At 40.2% G+C, this 18374-nt stretch overlaps 1 protein-coding gene across 1 annotated transcript in view; it reads left to right on the forward strand.

The window, feature by feature from the left end:
- Nucleotides 1–15834: 15834 nt before the first annotated feature.
- Nucleotides 15835–18374, forward strand: part of GTF2A1L (general transcription factor IIA subunit 1 like) — a 53383-nt gene continuing 50843 nt past the window's right edge. The window contains exons 1-2 of the mRNA XM_024753597.1: nt 15835–15916; nt 16165–16303. Of these exons, the coding sequence (XP_024609365.1) occupies nt 16283–16303 (21 nt within the window). The 5' untranslated portion in view covers nt 15835–15916; nt 16165–16282. The remainder of the gene's footprint in view (nt 15917–16164; nt 16304–18374) is intronic.

The raw sequence follows: 18374 nt of genomic DNA on the forward strand, positions 1-18374 counted from the left end.
CTGTGCAATGGACTTATATCTTCTTTTGCAAGGTCTGGGGCGATTTTTTTTAAGGTATGAAATCAATTTCAATAACCTTAACCAATTGACTCTGTCAGGCAAATGTATACCTGCTTCACTATTAAGGACTCAGTGTACATGGCGTCTTGGCACATCCTGGAAAAATAACACAATCAGACTACAATTGGTGATGTTAAAGGATGATTTTTAAAAGAGGATATAATCATTACTCTCATAAATGATATGAGTAGATGCCCAAGATCTTACTTAACTCATTAACTAACACGGGAACTGGTAAGACGCTACAAGTGGTTCTAAGGAGAATTCAAAGAGCAGAGACATGTACAGGAAAATCTGAAAAGAATTTACAAATAGATGCAAAATGGATCTATCCATAGGCCAATATCAATAATCAATTTCCCCTAATTAATTTGCATTTGTATGGACAAAGATCATGTATGTTATTATCAGTTTTCTAAAATTTACAGAGTTGTAAAATAACTCAAAGACAATGAAGGTGTTGATAACCTGGATAAATGAACTAGTTAGTCTTTCACAATTCTTCCCAACGGGATGAACTTTATCACCAGGAGAATTCTAAGGAACTTTCAAACTTTGGCAACTGGAAATGATGTGCATGTAAAGAAAATTTTTTAAGTTTAGAAAATTATTTTTTTGCAATTTTACAGAATCTATTTCAGATAAAGTGTGTGTGTTTTGGGGGGGCATTAAAGATATGAAGATAAATCAGCTCTAATAAAAACCAACCTAACAACCTCTCCACCGCCCTTTCATGAGGAAGCTGCCATGTGTTGGAATTCAATTCTTATCTAGCTATAGTAAAGTTAAATTTCAAAACTGCATCAGGAAATGAAACTTCATAGAGGCCAGATCATTTGGAACTGTTTTAGCCACTACTGAAATTAACAGGGCTTGATTCTCATTGGGCAGGAACAACAAAAAGATTAAGTAACATAAACCAATCCTATTTATAACAAAATTTCTCAAATTCCATCAATCATTTCTTTCCTGTTTTGTCTCAACTTCACCTAGACTCGCCCCCCAACTCTTTGTGTAGACACAAGGTGATTTCACTACATTTTGCTGGGTCTCTTCCAGCCCCTCCCCATTCTCAGCAGCTACTCTACTCCCAGGACCTTTTGTGCTCTTACCCAGGGTCCTAAGGGACAAGGCTATTAAATTGACAAGACGGACAAGGTATTTAATTGAACCATGTGAAACTGACAGTATTTAACCATTCTTGATGGCAATTTCATGGCGCTCAAACTGATTGCCTGCATATTTACCCAGTTTATACGGAAACAAAAGATTTTTGCTATAATTGTTAATAAGATCCTGCTTAGACCTGGCATCTAAACACGAATTTGTCAATTTTTAAAGCAAGACAGAATTGCTAGCCAGAAAGCAAATAGGTGAGTTACAAAAACTACCTTAGATAAAAGCTCCAGGTGATTTTATGCCTTAAAATCATGTCCTGTCTGTAGGAGAACAGATTAGACGAGTTGCCCCTTTTTTTTTTTAAAGATTAAACTTCATTTCTATGAGACTGCCTAGAGAAGAAATGCAAATCACCACTATACTTCGGGGACTGCAACATTTCCCTCATCTTCGCCTCATCTATCTGCTCCAGAAAAGCCGTACAAACCTCAGGTGGGAGGATAGCATATTTAAATAATATGATTGTGTGTGTTGACATTTTCCTGAAAAGCCCATTTTTGTACTATCCAGAATTGCTGTGAATTCCCTGTAATACAATTTGCGGTATTATCTTGAAACAGAAGAGGGCGCTCGCAGGCAAGCTGCTGCTACCCAGAATGAGAAACAGCGTTTGAATTTGATGGTGCTTGTATTGCGATTAATAAAAGATCTTGGGGGCATTTTGTAAAGCATTTTCAAAGCATTGTGAATCCAGTGGAGTATAATTAAAATTAATGCAATAGGCAAACACTCTAAAGTATTCCTAATGCCTTGTCTAAAAAGGCTGTTAAATACAATTTTACACATCCCGAAGATTTAAATACCATACTTATCTCTAAACATTTGTAAGTACTAAAGAGATAGAAAAATAGTGCCTTTCTTCTGAACACATTTCAAACAAACTTTTTCTGATGAGAATTAATGAACTCTAAATCTGCTTACTTTGAAAGATGTATAACATATTACAATGAATCTATCACGTTCAGCGTCTGAGCTTCCAGGTACATATATCAAGATCGATGTGGTCTCTGAAGAGCTCCAGCCCAGGATTGTACTTTCAGGCTCTGAAGTAAGAACAAGCTATGTGCTTTCTGGAGAATATTCCATGCCACCTTGACTCGGGGATAAGACTTTACCCTGTTTAGTTCTCTGAAATCAATAGTGAGCATTGTCTTTTCAAGATGGGCTCTGTCTTTCTCTCAGAAATCTTTCTGGGTAGATGATGTCATTCCCTTATAAAGCCTGTTAGAATGACGTGTTTCCAAAAACCTTAGAGCATGAGTAAGTCTATGAATGTGCCTAAACATTTGAGGCCTTCCTGAAGCTGTCTTCCACACTCTGAAGTACAGAAGGCTTGTTTAAGACATCGGGTGCCTTAAGTGGTGACTTTGAATCACCTCAAAATGTTATGTGACCATTGCTCCAATTAATTGTCTTGCTAATTCTAATGTTTACTGCATGTCTACTAAGTACCTGCATTTTTCTGGGCACTGGGGATAAACAATCACAGAAACAGTAAGTTCCTGTTCTTGTAAAGGATATGTAATAGTGGGGGAAGTGAGACAATAAACTAGTATCAGGCTGTGATCATTGCTATGTAGGGAAAAAAAAAAAAAAGCAACAGAGTGGCAGAGAATGCCCTTTTAGATAGGTTGGTCAGGAAGGTCCTGTCTGATGAGATGACACTCTAGCAGAGACCTGAAAGAAATGAGAAGAGTGTGTCCAGCAGAGGGAACTTCTAGTGCAAAGGCACTGCAGTCAAGGTGTGCTTAGCCTGTCAGAGGAACACCAAGGAGGCAGGTGGCTATAAGGTGGCCAGGGCAGAGTGAGCAAGGAGGATGGTTGGGGGAGGAATCAGAGAGGTTGTGGGTAGGTGAGGGAAGCAGGTCAGTAGGCCTCAATGGGCTATGGGAAGGACTTTGTGTGAGACGCAAACCACTGGAAGGGTTTGTGTGGAGGAGTGACATAAGCTGAATTACATGTTAAGATGGTTCCATGGACATAGAAGTGGGGCAATGAGAGAAGCAGAGAGAGCAGTTAGGAGGCTACTGCAATAACCCAGGTGAGAGGTGATGGTGACTAGGGTGGGAGATGAAAAATGGTTGGACTCAGAACACGTTTGAAATACAGAACTAACAGTGTGTGCTGATGGATTGGATTGGATTCCCAGAGTGAGGGAAAGAAGGAAACCAAAACTGACTCCCGGAGTTTTGGCTGAGCAGCTACAAAATGGAGCTGTCTTTTACGGAGAAGGGGAAGACTGTTAGGAGAAAGTTTGAGGAGAGAGATCAGAAATTCAGGTTTGGATGTGGTAACTCTGGGATGCCTATTAGATATCCAGTTGGAGACAGTAAGTAACCACTGGCTGTATAAGGAGGGACAAAGGTCTGCGCTAGGGATGTGACTTTTAGAGATATCAGTACTTAAAGCTGTGAGACTGGATGGGATCACCTAGGAGTGAATATAAAGAGTGGAAGTGGTCTGAGAACTGACCCTTCGCATTCTCTAAAGTTCAGAGGTCAGGAAAGTGAGGATGATCCCATAAAGGAGACTTGGGAAGAGTAGCTCACTAGAGTAAGTGTAATCAGCTGCTTCAAATTCTGCTTATAGGATAAGATGAGGACTAAGAATTGACCATTGAATTTAGCAACATGGAGAACATCGGTGAACTTGACAGACAGCTCAAGTGCATGTGGAGACCGTGAGTAGATGGCTTTTGGGGGGAGCTTTGCTGCAAATATGAACTTTGGGACAGTAGCTGGTGAGGATGAGATCTTTTTTAACATCCCTTCAACCCTTGAGACCTAAGTCTTGGCTTTGGTCTTTACTAGTGTCTCTCCATTATTATTATTTTTTAACCTTACTGATGTTGACTCTTGCTAAAAATTTCTTCTTTCTCACTGTCAGCACTTATAGAAAATGATTCCTTGTCATCTTTCAATCCCATGTCATCTGAATCTTGTATCATTTATATCTTCAGATGTGCCTATTTCTTCAGTTTTCATTAACTGTATGTGTGGTGTTGAAGGTATTATATACTTCAATATAAATTCAGCCATTGCTTCAATTGTCTCTTGTTTTGCTTTTAAATATTTTCTTGATTGAATTCTACTGGTCAATGTCATTTCATGTTGATGTGGTGAACACCTGCAAATTCCTCCAAGTTCCTAGAGGACAAAATATACATAACTATTTTTTGTTTGTTTTTGGCTGCGTCAGGCCTTTGTTGTGGCACGTGAGTTCTTAGGTTGCGACGTGCTGGCATCTCTCTAGTTGTGCTGCGTGGGCTCTGTAGTTTGCAGCATGCAGGCTCTCTAGTTGAGGAGCAGGGACTCAGTAGTTGTGGCGCACGGGCTTAGTTGTCCCGTGGCATGTGGGATCTTAGTTCCCCGACGAGCGATTGAATCTGCGTCCCGTGCGTTGGAAGGTGGTTTCTTTACCACTGGACCACCAGGGATGTCCCATACACAACTATTCATTTAGTAGTTTTTATATTTACCTAAGAGTTTGTACCTTGATTCTTTGTTATAGTCAGGTATAATAATACTCTATGTCAATGTAACGAATAAATGAACTTTAGTGAAATTAAAACATTTGGAAAAAGTACAATTTAAGTAGCTGCTGATGTAATGTTTTATTTTCTTGATTCCTTCTTTAGTTTTAAAACAATTAATGATTAAAATAGAAGAATAAATGTCCATTTTAAATATATTATTATTCAAATACAGTATTTCATGTGTAAAGTAACCAAACAAAACTACTACATCTTGCCACTCATACTCTGCTACACTCTTTTAAAGACACAAATAGCAACTCCAAGTGGTCACATAGAATGACAAAACTGAAGTAACTCAGGTTCTATTTCTTCATATTTATGATCATTGTTTATTTTGAATCTATGATTCAAACCCAGGAATACGTAGTACCAAAGGGGATGGAGACAAGAATTGTGCCTGAAGCAAGTTTGAACAATTCTGGACCATTATGTATTCCCACAACAAATATGTGTATCTAAGTCCACATGTGTCCTGGTCCAACTGTGTAACTGGGAGTTTTCCAAATTAACTTCTGTGTAGAACACAGTGTTTATTAAATGTTGAGTTTATTAAATGTTAAGAAATTAAAATGTGCCAATGAAAAAAAAATGTGCCAATTTGAAGCTTACATATGCATTATTAAAACAACAGTAATTATAGCAACTGTTTAGAACACTATGCCAATAAAAAAGTTGGGGAGGGGGGCATTTTAGCTCAGACGTTGCTTAGAACTGTCAGCACATGGTGATAATAGAAAGCAGATTTTTATGGGAATTCCCTGGCAGTCCAGTGGTTAGGGCTCTGCACTTCCACTGCAGGGAGCATGGGTTCAATCCCTTGTTGGGGAACTGAGATCCTGCAAGTGGCATGGTCAAAAAAAAAAGAGAGAGAGACTTTTAGTCAATTTCCTCATGTATTTAAATTCTCTACAGACAGTGTGTACCATTATTGCCTGCATCCAGGACTGACTGCCCTCTCCCCACTCCTTGGTATGCATCAGGTGGTGGATATCTCTGCAGGCTAGCAGTGATCAGTTGTGAAAGGAAAACTGATATGGCAGAAGACAGAGAGGGAGAAAATTGCTAGGACCTTATCTCTGAGTAGATCAGAGGGGATGAGATCAGCCAGCAGAGGGCTGATTTAGATAAGGGCGTGAACAGTTCACACATTGCAGTTGGAGGCAAGGCAGAGTTTATGGGTACAGATGCAGGCGGGCCTGTATATCCAAGGTATTATTTCTTAGTTTCTTTTACAGAAATGGCATTGGATTCAGAGACCTTCCACCCTCCCATAGAGGGTGGGTGTCTATGAATTTCCTTTAAGGACCCTTTATGACCAACTTTGATTTTATTTTCTTGAGTACTTCGGTCATGTCCTTCAATTTATTTGCTCTTTACTGGTATTAATGCTTGAATATCAGCTATGCTGACCCAACAGGCACATTTTTGTGATTTTTGGAACTGAGACTATGAATTCCCTCTAACAGAGAATAAATGTTCTGATTGGGGAAACCCAGTTGTGATCAGTGTAGAATTTAGTCTCTTTCTGCTTCTCATCTCTGAGAAAGATGCTGCCGATCTGAGAGTGGCTGCATGGGGGTGGGACATGGCACCCAGTTGCAGCACTTGTCCTTTTCTGTAGGGTTTTGTTTTGATATTTTCACACTGCTCAGAGAGAATTCCACCCAAAGGTCCTCAAGTGCCATGAAAAGGACAAGGAAAGAGCATCTCTGAACGGTGGCGTTGTTAAATGCCAAGAGCCTGCCTCTCCAGTGGATTATTTTGAGACATTGAAATATTTTTCAAAGGCTTTGCTAAGTACTCATTGTGGAAAAGGACAAATTCTATATTAAACTTACACTGGAACCAGAAGTGGCCTTGGGTAAAATTGTGAACTAGATGATGTTTGTCACCTTTTATTACCTTTTCCCCCATCAGTGGGTGCTCCATCCCCTACCCCTAAAGTCTCTTGGAGTCTTCCCCCTCTCTTCCTCTTTGCCTTATATGACTGACTGCCAGAAAAGGCTATACATTGGTAACTTAGATCTTGTTCTTCTCCGGGGAAATTGCTTCTGCTGCAAGCTTTTCCAACAGAGCTGCTCATTCTTCCTTACCCCACAGACTTCTAACTGCTTCTCTGCTTCCTGTGTGGTCATCCTCCAATCTACCTCCACACTGTAGTCAGTGGAGAACATGCACTCTGGCCCTTACTTACCAGCCAGCCTTAGCTTTGCCAAGATTTCCCTGTTCTCTATCCTCTGGCCAAACCAAACTGCTGTCATTTCCTCAAACCCACCGCGTTCCCTAGAGGTGTAGTCGCCCCAAGCTTTGGCTTGTACAGTGCCCTCTTCCTGGAACACCCTTCCTTGCCCCCTTCCTTTGTCCCTTACTCATTCCACAGATCGAAGTTTAGGCATCCTACTCCAGGAAGCCTTCCCTGACTACCCCCATTCAGGTTAGTTGCTCCTCATAAATAATTTTTAGTACTGATCCCATTATATTGTAGATGCTTGTGTATTTCTCTTCCCCCTCCTCCCCAACTAGGATTTCAATTGGGGTGGATCTGTCCACAGTTATTTCCTGTTTTTGGGGAAGAGGCCCAAATACAGGGGTGGTGGTAGGTGATGGTGGTATCAATGTCCATTAATCATAAGCTTAGCTAGAGCTTATGATCGATATGTTGGATAAAAAGTTTTGAATGAATGAATGATAGGATGAATTTAGATCTATGCACCACTTCTCCTAAACATAGTTGCAATTTAGTCCCTAGTTTTCACCAACAAACAGGCTAGAAATTCCACTTTACAATAGTTTAACAGTATATTCAAATGAATAACATTTTTTAAACATCTTTATTGGAGTATAATTGCTTTACAGTGGTGTTAGTTTCTGCTTTATAACAAAGTGAATCAGCTATACATATACATATATCCCCATATCTCCTCCCTCTTGCGTCTCCCTCCCTCCCTCCCTCCCTCCCTATCTCACCCCTCTAGGTGGTCACAAAGCACCGAGCTGATCTCCCTGTGCTATGCAGCTGCTTCCCACTAGCTATCTCTTTTACATTTGGTAGTGTATATAAGTCCATGCCACTCTCTTTCTTCATCCCAGTTTTACCCTTCCAAATCAGTAACATTTAATGAATGCTTTCCATATTGGAGGTACTATGCTAGGAACTCAGGGGGCATATAATGATGAATAATAGCCTCAGTCCTCAAGAAATTTAAAATCTATCACACTTATAATAACGAATACACTTTTTCTTAATAAACACACACATACATCTTCAAGGGGTTGAAAAGATTAAAATGTCTATTTTAAAATTTGGTTTAAATTTGTTTGTGAAAGCTGCTCAAAGTGAAGAAGAACCTTTAGGCTTTTAGCTCCTACGGTGTGCTAGGGATCGAGTTTTTTCATTTAATACTCAAAATCCAATAAAGTGTTATTTCTGGTTGTGAAATGAGAGTATCTGTCTTTTGTTAAAAGTATTTTGGAACCATTCTGTAACTGCAGAAGGTTTCTTCCTGCACTTGAAACGAGACCAGATACTTAATTTCCTTGACCTGTCCACATAAGGATAAAATGTAACCTTAAATTAAAATGGGGAGTTACTGTTTTATGGGTACAGAGTTTCACTTTGGCAAGATGAAAACAGTTCTGGAGATGATGGTGGTGATGGCTGCACAGCAATGTGAGTGTACTTAATGCCACCGAACTGTACACTTAAAAATGTTAAGACGGCAAATTTTATGTTATGTGTGTTTTACCACAATTAAAAAGAAATTAGTTCCAACCTAAAGAAGAGAGCCTCCCCTGATACCTTTCAACAGCTTTGTTGAGGGTTAATTTATATATCATAAAATTCACCTGTTTTAAGTGTACAGTTTAATTGTTTTTGGTATAGTCACAGAATTGTACCACCGTCACCACGATCAATTTTAGAACATTTCCATCTCCCCCAAAAGCCTATCTTCAGTCACTCCTCGTTCTCACCCCAGCCCCAGGAAACCACTAATCTAATTTCTGTCTATGTATATTTGCCTTTTCTGGATATTTCATAAAAATAGAATTTTATAGTATAGGGCTTCCCTGGTGGCGCAGTGGTTGAGAATCTGCCTGCTAATGCAGGGGACACGGGTTCGAGCCCTGGTCTGGGAGGATCCCACATGCCGCAGAGCAACTAGGCCCGTGAGCCAATGAGGTTCATCCATGTTGCTCATCCAGGTTCATGCATGTATCAATACTTCATTCCTTTTTATTGTCAAATAGTATTCCATTGTATGGCTATATCACATTTTTAAAAATATTTATTTATTTATTTTTGGCTGCATTGGGTCTTCGTTGCTGCGCGCGGGCTTTCTCTAGTTGTGGCGAGCGGGGGCTACTCTTCCTTGGGGTGTGCGGGCTTCTCGTTGCGGTGGCTTCTCTTGTTGCGGAGCACGGGCTCTAGGTGCATGGGCTTCAGTAGCTGTGGCACACGGGCTTAGTTGCTCTGCGGCATGTGGGATCTTCCCAGACCAGGGCTCAAACCCGTGTCCCCTGCATTGGCAGGCAGATTCTTAACCACTGTGCCACCAGGGAAGTCCCTATACCTCATTTTATTTACCCATTCATCCCTTGGTGGACATTTGGGTTTTCCCCACCTTTTCACTATCATCAATAGCTCTGCTACAAACATTCATGTTCAGGTATTTGTGTCAACATATATTTTCATTTCTCTTGGGTATGAGTGGAATAGCTGGGTCATATGGTAAATTTATACTTACCTTTTCAAGAAACTGCAAAATTGTTTTCCAAAGTAGCTGCACCATTTTACACTTTCTTCACATTCTTGCCAACACTGGTTTGTGCCTTTTTGGTTTCTGTTTGTCCCCTCTGTTCTTTACTTCTCTTTTCTTTTTCTTTTTTTCTGCCTTCCTGTTGGTTACTTATACATTTTTTTAGAATGCCATTTTGATTTATCTATAGTATTTTTGAGTGTATTTCTTTGTGTAGCATTTTTTTTAGTGGTTGCTCTAGGTATTACATTATACATGCATAACTTATCATAGTCAACATTTTTACCAGTTCCGGTGAATTGAAGAAACCGTGTTTTCCTTTATCCTCCCCCACTGATAATAGAATTTGAGAACCACATGAGGCAGTATTACAATTTTTGCTTCAACTGTCATACACACTAGCAAACTCAAAAGAAGAAAAGTCTACTATATTTACATATATTTTTACTTTTCATTCTTCTTCCTGATATTCCTCCTTTTTATCATTTCCTTTCTATTTCAAAACTTCCTTTAGCCATCCTTTTAGGGTAGTTTGCTGGTGATAAGTTATCTTAGTTTTCTTTCATCTGAGAATGTTTTGATTTTCCCTTTATTTCCTGAATAATATTACCACTGCGTATGGTATTCTGAGTTGATGGTTCTTTTCTTTTAGCACTTTTCTTTCAGGCCTCTTCCTTCTGGCCTCCATGGTTTCTGACAAGAAATCCACTTACATCTGAATTGACTGTTTTCTCTCTGTTGTTCAAATTGGGTTATTTCTATGGTTCTATCTTCAAGTTCACTGATTCTTTCCTTTCTCATTTCCATTCTACTGTTGAGGCCTGCACTAGTGTCCTAGGGCTGCCATAACAACCTACCATAAACTGGGTAGTTTAAAATAACAGAAATTTATTGTCCTAAGTTTGAAGTTTGGCTAGAAGTTTGAAATCAAGGTGTTGATAGAGCCATACTACCTCTGAAACTTGTAGGGGAGAATTCCTTCCTTGTCTCTTCTAGCTTCTGGTGTTTGCCAATAATCCTTGGTGTTCCTTGGCTTGTAGATGCGTCACTCCAATCTCTGCCTCTGTTCTCACATGGCTGTCTTTCTGTCTATCTTTGTCCTTTTCTTATAAGGACATCAGTCATATTGGATTAGGGGCCCATCCTACTACAGTATGATCTCATCTTAACTAATTATATCTGCAATGATTCTATTTCCAAATAAGGTCACATTCTGAAGTGCTGGGAGTTAGGACTTCAAAATACCTTTTTAGGGGGGACATAATTCAATCCATAACAAGCCTATCCATTGAACTTTTTATTTTGGTTATTGTATTTTCAGTTATAAAATATCCATTCGGTTCTTCTTTATATCTTCTGTTTCTTTGCTGAGACTTTCTATTTCTTCATTTGTTTAAAGTGCCCGTTAAATTGCTTGCTTAATTGCTCATTAAAGTAGTTTTATGAAGGCTAGATTCTTGTCAGATAATTCCAACCTCTTAGTCATCTCTGTGTTGGTGTCAGTTGTCTTTTCTCATTCAAGTAGAGATTTTCCTGGTTCTTGGTGTAACAAATGATTTTCAATTGCATCCTGGACATTTTGGTTATTAGGAGACTCTGGATCTTGTTTAAATCTTCTATTTTAGTAGGTCTCCTCTGACACAGGTCCAGTAGGGGAAAGTGAAAGTACCCACTTGCTACCGCCAAGGTTTCCAGGCCTTATTTCTGGCTCAGCCTCTGTTGACAGCCCAGGGGAGGAGGGTCTCCTCGTGACAGTTGGGTAGGGTAGGGGTTCAGGCCCCCCACCCGGCTTCCACTGACATCGCGCTGGTTGACGCAGGGAAGGGGACCTTGTAACTCCTTCTCACATGGCCCCCACGGACACTGCAGGGGGAGGTCTCAATATCACCCAGCAGGAATGAAGGTCTTGGTCTTCTCTGACACAACCCTAGTGGCTGGTGGGGATGCCTCATCATAGCTGGGCTGGGGGGACGAGTCCAGGCATCCCAGGTGGCTTCCAGTGACATTGTGGGGATGGCTGCACCTCGTTACAGCTGGGCAAGCGTGGAAGTTTAAACTCCCTACTCTGCCTTTGCTGACGGCTCTGGGGTGGGGCTGCTTTTTTTCTGTGGCGTTTGAAGTAGAGCAGATATTGTCTAAAAGTTTCCTGTCTTGCTGCCCCTTTTCTGGTCCTTAGCTTGAGAAAAAAGGCTTTTGTTCTTTTTGGTCTGTGACCTTTGATGTTTCCGGGTTTGCAAGCTTCACCAGTACCCAGGCTGGTATAGGTGAGGCAAAAAGAAAACAAGGGGATTTACTGCTGTGTCTTTCTTTGGGTTGTGAGGTCCCTAACTGTCTATGCTCTTCTCTCCACCTTTCAGAGTCTTCTTATCTTTGTTTTATGTATAATATCCAGAGATTTTTTTAGCTGTGCTTAGCAAAAGGAATAGGAAGGAGCGTGTCTACTCCATGTTGTCCCTGCCTCTCCTGATATTTGAAGCATCTAGAATAATATAGAATATTCAAGATGCTACCTTTACATCTTACAAAATGAGACCAATTAGGAAAGAAGATAAGTACACTTACTGTGGGAACAAAGCTGGTTGGTTCTTTCCAGGTCATAGCCTTAAGTTCAATTTATTGGTCTTTACCTCCATCTTCTCTAAGTAGAAATTTAGGTTGGAAAATTCACTGGAGACAACAGACATTATTCTTGCTAATATTTCATGTTCACATTTGATTATACACATTGTGATTAAAGAAATGAAAATGGAATAATTTGTTAGCTTGGAAATTACTGAATTCTTATCAAGACCCCATGAGAATGTTGAAAAGTAGCCATAGGGAAAACTGTGTTTGAAGTCATCCTTCACACTTTCCTTGAGTTAATTATAGTCACTCATTTTCATATGCACACAATGTATGCATCTCTTTAATATTAAAACATTTGAAAATAGGTAGTAATGTGAACATTAACAGTGTTCCACTGTGTGATAAGGTCACCAGTTGGCCATCGCACTGTGTCACATGGTCATTTTAACTGAAATCCTATTGGGGGAGCGGGGAAGGATTCATCGTGGTGGAATTGTATCTGATGTTCAAATAATGTAAGTTGATTTTAGAGTTGTATTAGAAAATGGAAAATGTTATAAAAGTGCAGAGTATAAACAAATCAGAACTACTAACATTGCAGCCATTTCAAAGTTACAAGGTGAGGTAGAGATTATGTGGATTTTCATTTCCTGAATGATGTGAAGGATGAAACAGAGGCAGAGAAACACAGTACTGCTGGGTTTAGTGCATTGGGTGAAAAATGTTCAGAAACTAATTGTGAATATTTGCTGCCTTAAGGCATATGCTCATAGCCTAACTTGTATTTTTCATTACTGATAAATATATTATTTAGAGTCTAGAGTTACTGAAATGCTCTGCATTTGACTGTAAAATTTAATACGTAAAAGATAATGGGCTGTCTCTAAAATACATTTTAAAAAGCATTCTTATTCAGAGGAAGGACTTCATAGATATGGCCTTTTCTCACAATAAACAAAGAGAAGTTTTTTTTCTTTACTTTTATAATATCACTGAAACCTCTAGGCAAAAGTAATATGAACTTACAAAATGCAGAGAAATTAATCTGATTATTAAGATTTGCTTAAATGTTACAAAACTAGTGTTGATTACAAATGGTATGTTAAATAGATATTATAGCCTCTAAACAAAACAGGAGAAAATGAAAATCTGATGCTCTGAACTGTGATGGGCAATTGGGGAAGAGCTTTATATTTTGCCACAGGTGTAATTTCAAAAACTGTGTACTCAAAGACAGACCAAAGCTCAGCATTCCTTTCTTATTCTCTAATTACTAACGTAAAAAAAAAAAGTTACTGTAAAATTGCCTCACTGAGGCTTTGGGATCTTGAAATTTCAATTTTAGCATCAAAAGTCTTTTGTGGGGCTTCCCCGGTGGCGCAGTGGTTGAGAGTCCACCTGCCGATGCAGGGGACACGGGTTCGTGCCCCGGTCCGGGAAGATCCCACATGCCGCGGAGCGGCTGGGCCCGTGAGCCATGGCCGCTGAGCCTGCGCGTCCGGAGCCTGTGCTCCGCAGCAGGAGAGGCCACAACAGTGAGAAGCCCGCATACCCCAAAAAAAAAAAAAAAAAAAAAAAGTCTTTCGTGTATGCAACACACTTCCCCTCTGAGTTTGAAAAACTGACAAAAGAAATGTGATCATTACATGACTACAACAGTCTGCTTGTTTGATGATAACCTGGGGTCAACACTATCAAATATCAGCCTATAAAGATTCCTTTACATACTTTTCAAATGCTCTTGTGACTGATGAGGGTACTCAGGAAAGCTTAAATGCTGAGATTACAATGAGGAAAAACCAAGCCTTCACTAGGCACAGTCCGATCAGAGAATGGGTCCTGTATTAGTTATCCCATTTTGTGTAACAAATTATCCCCAAACTTAACTGCTTAAAATGACAAATATTTATTATCTCACACAGTTTCCGGTTCAGAGTCTCTCAAAGGGATGCAGACCAGTCAGGGCTGCAATCATCTGACAGCCCAAATGGGGAGGCATCAATTTCCAACAGGGATCCCTGTTGGCTATGGGCTGGAGTCTTCGTTCCTTGCCACCTGGGCCTCTCCATAGGCAGAGTGCTTGACTGTCCTCACAACATGACAGCTGTCTTCTCCCAAGTGAGTGATCTGAAGGAATCCCAAGGAAGGAAGCCACAGTCATTTATAACCTAATCTTAGAAGTGATACATCATTACTTCTGCTTTTCTGTTGGTCACCCAGACAAACCATGCTACAGTGTGGGAGGGGAGAACACAAGGTTGCGAATACTAGGAGGTAAGGATCTTTGGGGGCCATCTTGGAAGCTGGCTATCTCAGGTCGAGAGCAGATTTGCAACTTGGATTCACCTGGAATGTAGGTTAAAGTATACCTCCTCTAAAAGCCATTGTCTATTACTGGGAAGAAACTATATCTTAGTCTACTAGTGACCATGCAGACAGACCACCAGGGGCAAATGGAAAGTTACTGACATTTCTCTGCCAGTTACATAACCTCTTGGCAACCTGAATCTACTAGGTATACTAAGAAACAACAGTTCAACTCAGTCACACTTTTTATGGGTACCAAGGTCCAAATTTAATTTCAAAAGTATGTATGATCTATAGTATAGCCCTGAGAAGGATAAAATCTATAATGAAGTAATATAAAACAGTATGCTGTCCCAAAAAGTTAGGTGATTACTAATCCTATGCATTTAGGAATAAAGTTTTAAAACTTGGCTATGAAAAAGATGAAAAATGAGATTTTTTGGCAATAAGCTGAATAATTGAATTTTTATGATATCAGTAGGAATCAATGACTGCTTTTAGCTTTCTGTTTTGGGTGTAAGTTAAGTCACTTTGAATACTTCTGGTAGTAAATTGCCAGGTAGAGATACAATCATTAAAAAGTACTATGTAACATTCTTGGCTTTCTGTAAAAGAAATTTCAGATAGTTTTCAATTTAGGAAAGTCTTCTAAAGGGCTTCATATAAATTAGCTTCTTGAAACTCACAAACTATAAGGTACCTGGCCCAGGCAAAGCAAATACAGAATGGTCAGATATAAATAGCTTTACTGAACTTACATGCACAAATAAATAAATAAACAGCCAATTTTAAACCTGATAGGATTTTTAATCATTCAGTAACTTAGCCATCTGGTTAGGTCAGGATCTATCTGCAGGCTAGAAAGGCTGTTTTAAAAGGCAGAGCAGTGGCAATAAATGACTTGTTCCCTTATCTAACCCTCCAGGTTATCTGTGCTTACATCTACCCTCAGCCCTAGGCAAGGTATGCCCCTAGATGCTCTACCCTTCAGGGGAAGGAGGGAATTATTACAGGTCAAGAGTGTCATTTCTGCCTGAGGAGGAAAAGGAGCCTGGGTGGTATTGGGGTGCTGACTTTATTTTATCAGTGGTTCTCCAACTTGGCTGCATAATAGAATCAGAGTCTCTGGGGTGAGACTCAGGTGCCAAACCTTTATTAAGCTCCCCAGGTGATTTCAGTGTGCAGCCAAAGCTGAAAATCTTTGCTTTGGGACAAAGAGTCTCACTGAAGTGCCCATCAGAATCACCTGGAGAGCATGTTAAAGTTACAGAAGGCTAGGTCCCAGCCTCAGAGTTTCTGATTCAGTAGGTCTGGGGAGGGACCCAATAATTTGCATTTTTAACAGGTTTCCAGATGAAGCTGATGTTGCTGTTGTACACTTTGAGAACCAATCTTAGAAGAGTTTGACTCTTATTATATACTGGAGTTCAGCTGTGACTGGGGCGTAAGGGGAGGAATGAAAATTGGCAGAAGGAGAGGACAGATACCACTAGCTCCCCTCTTCTCAAAGGTAAAGTGAACTGGGATCTACCGCTGCATTGCTCATCCCCTATTTTCTTAGCCTTTATTTTATAGATTGAGAAAATAAAGGCTCTTCAAGGGTCATGTGAACGGCCCAAAGTTGGTTACACCAGAGTTAACCACCCCGTTTTATCTGGTCTCTTTGCACTTTCAGGTCAACCTCTTAACTGCCTCTGCAGCGCGACTCCACTTAGCCCTCATCATTAACCTTTCTCTCCTCCCCTGCCCCGCCCCCAGCGTCCTGACGTCGTTGCGTGGACAACGTGCACCTACGTTCAAAGCACGCAAAGAATGGTCCTCGGAGGCGCATCGCGTGCTGCGCAGGCGCAAGCGGCAAGGCGCTGGAGCAGCGGTCATGGAGTCCGTCAACCCGGTGGTAAGGACCACCAGCCTGGCCTCTCGGCCTGTGCTCCGTGCAGAGGGAGCGCGGTCCTGGGCTCATGGCAGTGGAGCTCCGCACACCCTTTTTTTTTTCCCCCTCCTGGCTCTTTACAGACTTTCAGGAGCCCTCTCCCTTAGGGGCTCCTCTGTTCTTCTCCTCCGTGTTAGAGGAAGTGGATGAGGGCCAGTAGCTCAGCCGGAAGTTGGACCTGGCCCCCCGCCAGAACAGCAAGTGCCCCTCTTCTTCTCCTTCTTACTCCTCATGGAGCTGAGGTCCTCTAGAGTGAGGATTTGAGAAGGTGGTTAGAGATGGAACGCACCTTAAGCCTTCCATTTTAGTGTGTTTAGAATTACTGAGTTCAGTTGTACTCTAATTGTAGTTTAATTTTAGTATGACCACTGTTGAGTCTAAGCTGTATTATTTACCCGAAATAACAGGTAATGTGATACTTTAGGTTACCCCACCACATATTTTTAGAGTTCTCCCGCACCCCTCCATTTCCCCATCCTTAAGCATCTTAATGTTTAAGTGTACAGTTGGAATTGATAAACCCAGACGTTGCTTTGTTACCGTTAAGGAGTACGTAAACCTCGCATGAGAACTGACAGGCTAAATGGTCTTGTGAGACCCTCTATCAATCCTAAAAATTGATTTAAAGAAAGAAAGTCAAGAAATCACGTTTATTTTCAGATCATTTCAACAGACTTCACATTTGGTGAAAGGCAGTGTGCTTGTCCAGATCTGTGTTGTTTTATGGGTTCCATCTGTACATAAGAAGGATAAAATGGTTCATTTCTGAAGACAAGTTATTCTTTTAATGTGTATCCTTTTTCTGATAATGTATTTTAATATATGTGAAATAATTATGCTTGAATGTAAGCTTACCATGTATACCATTTTATTTGATGGTGAAACTCCAAGGAATGTGTGTGTGTTTTCTTTTACATAGGGAAGAGGTTAAGATGGATTTCCTGGGCTATGCATAGTGGACTATACATATACTAATGAAGATAACAGGGAAAGAATATAAAGTCTAGCTGTAGTCCTAGAAGAGAAAGTATGTTCAATTCCTACTTTGCTTTTGAAAAATTATGTTCTAATGGGTTATTTTTGATGGCTGCTGTTACATTCTGAGGGTAGATCTTAAAAGATGTTTTTATCCCTAGGAGTTTTTACCTCTAGCTTTAAGTGTGATCACACTAGCTGGGCCTGACACTGACACATCAGTTAAGCACAGCTTTATCAGGGTAGACTGTTTTAGAAGAAGGAACTAATCTAGGGCACTTAATCTTATTGACTATGCTTGTGAATAACGTATTATTTAAATATTACTGATTGGCTTTTTCGTAGGCTCACTCTGGGTCTTTAGAAGGAATAAGTTTAATACCTAACTACTCTTCGCATGAATAGGAGTACTTAGAATATTTACTGAGTAGTATGAAAAAGTAGTCCTAGAATGACAGAATTTTCAATTTGGCCTGATTAAGCAATTTGAAATAAGAGCAATTCAACTAAATTCCTATTTTGTTATTTCTTATCAGTAGAACTTCCACTAGGTCAGTATTGTCAGTACACTTAGCATTGCCATTCTTTTTTTGCATTTTTTAATTTTTAATTTTATTTATTTTCATTTGATCTTTTTTGGTGGTGCCGCATGGCTTGTGGGATCATAGTCCCCACACCAGGCATTGAACCCAGGCAGTGAAAGCGCCGAGTCCTAACCACTGGACTGCCAGGGAATTTCCTAGCATTGCCATTTTGGACTAGGGTGGGAGTGGAGCACAGTTTACATAGATTTGAAGGACTGAGTTTATTTCACAGGGCTGTTTTTCTATTGATATTGACCAGTTTTTAATCTGGTAAAGATCTGCTTTTAGGATGTTACGTAGTCTCTGCAGTATGCAGATTGTGGAAGGGTAAGGTTCATGTCCTTAGTTTCTCTTAGGAAATCCTTTTCGGTGCAGTTGTACTTTTACTTGACCATGGTTCAGAATATCTTTTTGGACTTTGTATGTTGGAAGCGGGACAGACTTTGGTGACTCTATTGTAGTTGCTTGCCCCAAAT

The sequence above is a fragment of the Neophocaena asiaeorientalis genome, unplaced genomic scaffold, assembly GCF_003031525.2.
Source record: "Neophocaena asiaeorientalis asiaeorientalis breed wild unplaced genomic scaffold, Neophocaena_asiaeorientalis_V1.1 scaffold171, whole genome shotgun sequence".
NCBI lineage: Eukaryota > Metazoa > Chordata > Mammalia > Artiodactyla > Phocoenidae > Neophocaena > Neophocaena asiaeorientalis.